Source organism: Castanea sativa, chromosome 11 (genome assembly GCF_040712315.1).
Source record: "Castanea sativa cultivar Marrone di Chiusa Pesio chromosome 11, ASM4071231v1".
NCBI lineage: Eukaryota > Viridiplantae > Streptophyta > Magnoliopsida > Fagales > Fagaceae > Castanea > Castanea sativa.
Genome location: NC_134023.1, coordinates 31,997,229 through 32,003,228, shown reverse-complemented (window position 1 = coordinate 32,003,228; position 6,000 = coordinate 31,997,229). Strand labels below are relative to the sequence as shown.

The 6,000-nt window shown below is 44.8% G+C and overlaps 2 protein-coding genes across 2 annotated transcripts; one reads left to right on the top strand and one right to left on the bottom strand.

Annotated features, from left to right (window-relative positions):
* Positions 1–2,114: 2,114 nt before the first annotated feature.
* LOC142616360 (uncharacterized) lies at positions 2,115–3,945 on the top strand. Its single transcript, XM_075789233.1, has 3 exons — positions 2,115–2,256; positions 2,929–3,266; positions 3,925–3,945. The coding sequence occupies exons 1-3, from the start codon at positions 2,115–2,117 to the stop codon at positions 3,943–3,945; spliced, it is 501 nt and encodes a 166-aa protein (XP_075645348.1).
* Positions 3,946–4,358: 413 nt separating this feature from the next.
* LOC142616359 (uncharacterized) lies at positions 4,359–5,580 on the bottom strand. The gene is made up of 2 exons (XM_075789232.1): positions 5,149–5,580; positions 4,359–5,066 (listed from the first exon to the last, which is right to left on the bottom strand). The coding sequence occupies exons 1-2, from the start codon at positions 5,578–5,580 to the stop codon at positions 4,359–4,361; spliced, it is 1,140 nt and encodes a 379-aa protein (XP_075645347.1).
* Between the last annotated feature and the right edge of the window lie 420 nt (positions 5,581–6,000).

The following is a 6,000-nucleotide window of genomic DNA, read 5'->3' as shown; positions in this document are numbered from 1 at the left end:
CAAAGGAGATTGCTCGGGAAGTCGGTGAAGCCGAGGAGGGAGGCACTGCCGAGCAGATAGACAAAGTGTTTATAGGGGAAGATGAAGAAAAATATTTTCAAGTAGGATCTAAGTTGTTGAAACCGGAAAGGGAGGAGCTGGTTCAATTTTTACAAGATAACATTGATGTTTTTGCATGGACGACCTATGACGTACCGGGAATTAATCCAGAAGTTATTTGCCACCATTTGAATGTTAATCCCCATGTTACACCCCGAAAGCAGCCTCCTCGGCGTACATCTCAAGAACATGTGAAGGTAGTTAAAGAGGAGGTTAGTAAGCTAAAGCAAGCTGGGGCGATCAAGGAGATTTTTTATCCGGAATGGTTGGCCAATACTGTCGTGGTAAAAAAGAAAAATGGCAAATGGAGAGTTTGTATCGATTTTATAGATTTGAATAAGGCATGCCCCAAGGACCCCTTCCCTATACCCAGAATCGATCAATTGGTGGATGCAACTGTGGGGCACCCCCGAATGAGCTTCTTGGATGCATTCCAAGGGTATCATCAGATCCCTTTGTCATTGAATGATCAGGAGAAGACGGATTTTCGTGCCCCTAATGGCAACTACCACTACCGAGTGATGCCCTTTGGTCTAAAGAATGCAGGATCCACTTACCAACGAATGGTGACCAGAATGTTTGATGCGCAGCTGGGATGAAATATGGAAGCTTATATCGATGACATGATAATTAAAAGTAAAAGGACGGAAGACCATTTGAAGGATTTGCATGAGACCTTCTCGGTGTTAAGAAAGCATAAGTTACGCTTGAATGCATCGAAGTGTTCTTTTGGAGTGGGCTCGGGAAAGTTTCTGGGGTACATGATAACTCATCAGGGGATTGAGGTTAATCCCGATCAAATCAAGGTCATCTTGGGTTTGCATCCTCCTCGGAATCCAAAAGAAGTGCAGAAGCTAGCCGGTATGGTTGCTGCCTTGAATAGGTTCATATCCCGGTCCGCAGATAGGTGCCGCCCCTTTTATCGTTTTTTGCATAGGTGGAAAGATTTCCGGTGGACTGATGAATGTAATGTGGCTTTTGAGGATTTAAAGCAATACTTGGCTAAACCACCAATATTATCAAGACCAGAAAAGGAAGAAGTGTTGTATGCTTATTTAGCCGTCACAAATCACGCTGTAAGTCTTGTCTTGATACAAAATGATGATGGGGTCCAAAAGCCAATATACTACGTCAGCAAGTCCTTACAGGAAGTGGAACAACGATACCTACTTTTAGAAAAAGCGCTTCTGGCTGTGGTGCATGCAACAAGGAAGTTGCCCCATTATTTTCAAGCTCACACTGTAATAATACTCACCCAGTTGCCCTTGCAGGCCATTATGAGGAAGTCAGACTACACGGGGCGTATAGCCAAATAGGGAACCAAGCTTGGCGCTTATGATGTCAAATACATGCCTCGGACTGCAATTAAAGGGCAAATTCTTGTCGATTTTGTGGCCGAATTCATAGAAGGTCTGATTAAGCAAGGGGATACCATGGTGATAGTGACAACCATTACACTGGAACATGTCACTCCTTGGGACGTTTATACGGATGGGGTGTCAAATCGAAAGGGAGCCGGGGTTGGGATCGTGTTAATTTCTCCCGAAAAATTAGTCATTGAAAAATCATTAAGACTGGGATTCTCAGCCACAAATAATAAGGCTGAGTATGAAGCTCTCTTGATAGGCGCCCAAATGGCTAAACACTTGGGAGGAAGGATAGTAAAATTATATTGTGATTCCAGACTAGTGGTAGGGCAAGTTAACGGAGCGTTCGAGGCAAAAGATGAGTGAATGAAGGGCTATCTCAAAAGAGTTAAAGGGGTGTTAAGTTTGTTTGAGATTTTTCAAGTTCAATAAGTCCCAAGGGGACAGAACGCTTATGCTGATTCGTTAGCCATGTTAGCCACGTCACTGGGCTCAAAACTGCCATGTATGGTCATAGTGGAGGATTTATTGACCTCAACCTTGACAAGCAGCTCGACGGTACGGGTTCACAATATTCATGTGGGCCCAAGCTGGATGGACCCAATCATAGCTTTCTTGCAGCAAGGTGTATTGCCTAAAGATAGAACAATGGCCGAGAAGGTACGAAGAAGTGCTCCCCGTTACTGGCTGTCAGAGGAGCAGAAGCTTTATAGGCGTTCCTATGTAGGGCCGTATCTGCTTTGCGTACATCCTGAAGCCGTGGAACCTTTGCTGGAAGAATTGCATGAAGGTGTGTGTGGGAGCCATACTGGAGGAAGATCATTAGCTCATAGAGCCATGACCTAAGGGTATTGGTGGCCGAGCATGCAGAGAACCTCTCAAGAGTATGCCAAGAAATGTGATCAATGTCCAAGATTTGCGCCAAACATACATAAACCAGGAGGTAACTTAAATCCGTTGTCCAGCCCATGGCCCTTCGCTAAGTGGGGTTTAGATATCGTCGGACCTTTTCCTCAGGCAGTAGGTAATAGGAGATGGCTCATTGTCGGCATGGATTACTTCACGAAATGGGTTGAAGCCGAGCCATTAGCCAACATTAGGGATGTGGATGCAAGGAAATTCATCTGGAAAAATATCATAACTCGCTTCGGAATCCCTCATACCTTGATTTTTGATAATGGGCTTCAATTTGATAGCAAAGCTTACCGACGGTATTGTGCAAGAATGGGAATAAGAAATGGATATTCAACACCGGCTTACCCCCAAGGAAATGGTCAGGCTGAAGCGACGAACAAAGTTATCTTGGCGGGGTTGAAGAAACGATTGGATGACGCTAAAGGATGCTGGGTAGAGGAATTGCCTCATGTATTATGGGCTTATCGCACTACACCCCGAAGATCGACAGGCGAGACTCCCTTTTCAATGACGTATGGAATGGAAGCTATAATACCATTAGAATCAGGTTTTCCCACCCTGAAGTCCGACCAGTATGACGAATCGAGCAATCATGATAGGATGTATGATTGTTTGAATACTATTGAGGAAAGAAGAGAAATAGTCAGTGTGAAGATGGGCAGCTATCAGCAGAAGCTCAAGCAGACATACGACAAGGGAGTTAGGTCCAGGCCCTTGGTACCAGGTGATTTGGTACTGAGAAAAGTAGTTGGGGTAGCAAGAAATCCTGCTTGGGGAAAGTTGGGTCCTAATTGGGAGGGGCCATATAAAATTACCTCATTAGCAGGTATAGGGGCTTATCGTTTAGAAGATCTGGATGGGAGGGTGATTCCTCGCCCTTGGAATGTAAATAACTTACGACGTTATTATTATTAAGAAAAGAACCTCCTTTTGTGCTAAAGATGTGGGTGCTTGGTTTCCATTCGTATCAATCTTAGCTCTTGTTCGGCTCCTCGGGCCACAAGTCTAAGAGAAAATAATCACTTGCAAAAACACAAGTGTTAAACTGACCTTAGCTCTTGTTCAGCTCCTCGGGCCACAAGTCTAAGAGAAAGTAATCACTTGCAAAAACACAAGTGTTAAACTGATCTTAGCTCTTGTTCGGCTCCTCGGGCCACAAGTCTAAGAGAAATTAATCACTTACAGAAATACAAATGTTAAACTGACCTTAGCTCTTGTTCGGCTCCTCGGGCCACAAGTCTAAGAGAAAGTAATCACTTGCAAAAACACAAGTGTTAAACTGACCTTAATTCTTGTTCGGCTCCTCGGGCCACAAGTCTAAGAAAAGGTAATCACTTGCAAAAAACACAAGTGTTAAACTGACCTTAGCCCTTGTTGGGCTCCTCGGGCCACAAGTCTAAGAGAAATTAATCACTTACAGAAATACAAGTGTTAAACTGACTTTAGCTCTTGTTCGGCTCCTCGGGCCACAAGTCTAAGAAAAGTTAACCACTTGCAAAAATATAAGTGTTAAACTGATTTTGGTTCTTCTCTGGTTCCTCAGACCATAACTCAAGAATCATAAATCTAACAAGATAAAGGCTAATGTATATAAACAAACCTTAGGTGTGTAAAGTTAATCTTGTTTCATGCCTTGTCTCTCAAACGTCATAAAAGGTTAAGTCGTGAAATTATGGTGCCCAGGTTAAACCTTTTGTGTTTCTTAAAATCACAAGTATAATAATGAACAACTTTGAAGTGATATTATGATGTTTAATTCGTGTAAGCTTCTATCTGAATGCGTACAAAGTGACAGTTGAATGGCAACACATGGAAATAAGAGTTGCATATAAAAAAAAATAAAAAATAAAAAAAAGAGAGAAAGGCTAATATTAGTTTCTTAGAAAATATTCGTTACAAAAATGGAGCAATCATATAGCCCCTTACACCCGTAAAAAAAAAAAAAAAAAAAAGAAGAAGACAACAACAATAAAATGACTAAGCAACAGGCTGCTTGTCTTTTCTTTTCTCTGGTTCTTTATCTTTTTTCTTCTTTTTTGTTGGCTCTTCAACCAAATCACCCTCAATTACTTCTTCCACAGGCTGAGCTGTGGGAGAAGGGTTTTTCGTGGTGGGCGCATCAGAGGGGTCAGGAGCAGGAATGGGCACAGCTGGTTCACTTGGTGGCATGAGGGGAGTAGGAGCTAGTCGCAATGCCGCGGGGTAGTAAACACTGTCTGGAGCCCGGAGTTCCTCATCGGCAGCTACCCCGGCAGCGTCCAAAGCATGACCCCATACCTCCAAACAAAACGCCCTAGCAACCCCTTTGAGTTGGGCGGTCAAGCTATCCGAGACCTTTTTCATTCCAGCATCGTATGCTACTTGTTCAGCTGTGGCCTGCTCCTGTTCCTTGGTGGCAAGCAACCCTTGCACTTGCTTAAGCTCAACAACAGTGAGAGCAAGCCTACTTTGAGCCTGCTTTTGGGCCTCAAGAGCAAGTTTTGCTTGCGATTCATAGCTTTGCAGGGCAGCCTTAGCGTTTTTTTGGGCTTTTTCTACCTCAGACAAGTGAGTGAGGGTTTCTTTTAAATTTAACTCGGCTTCTTTTTGTGCCCTCACTGCCGCCTCGGCATTATGCTCAGCTTTTCGGGCTAGATCCAGCGAATGGTCTACCCACTCTTCAGCCATAAAAGAAGCCTGAACCGCCTATGATATATTTGAACTAACAGAGTTAGTCATAACAAACAGTTAAGCTCATAAACAGAATGTGCAAAGATTTAGGAAATACCTTGGCTAAATCCTGTTTCAAAGACGGGAAGACTTCTCTCTTGCAGAATGACCGCAACTCAGCCATGTCTTCAGGAAGGCATAGAGCCTTCTCTAAACATTCGGCCACCAGGCTCGAACTTCCCTTCTTCGGATCCCTCAAGTTGGCATCATCCAAAACAGGGTTACCCGAGCTGAGGGTGAAGTTGGGTCGCCAGGCTGACGCCTTCCTTGTAGACTCACTACTGGGGTCCTTCGACGAACCAGTAGGAGCAGCTTTTTTGGAAAGGGCTTTCCCAGCCCTTGTATCTTTAGCAGAAGGGTCAAGACTCTCCCCTTCTTCGATTTCTATCACATTTTTGCTACTTTGGCCTCTTTTTCGTTTTTTGTCCGCCACCTCCGAGGAAGGTGCACGAGTAACAGCCGGGGTAACTGGACAAGGAGGGATCGGCATCGCCAGTGAAGAGTCGCCTGCGTGCGCTTACAGTAAGGCCAACAGGTCGGGCTCTTTCTCTTGAAAACCCATTACGCTGGTTGACGGGTTGGAACTGGAAGGAGAGTCTGGGCGGTAGAACACTTCAAAATCCTTCTCTGTCACCTCGGGAGGATGTGGCTTGGGCGTGGCAGCTTTTTCCTCGGCGACAAGGTTAGCAGCTTGGTCCAAAGGAGGATAAAGTAATTGGGCGGCAAGTGGGGCAGGAAGCTGTGCGTCTTGAGTTCCTGCAGGTGGAGGAGCGGGCAATAGGAATCCAGAAGCCGCAACGTCAATTTGAGCTAATCGTAGATCCCTTGCTCTGATTACGTTCTTCGGGCTTTGGAAACGTTTGGTGGATGGTGTGTACCCGAGGATGATGTGGGCTGCTCGGAGTTGTCC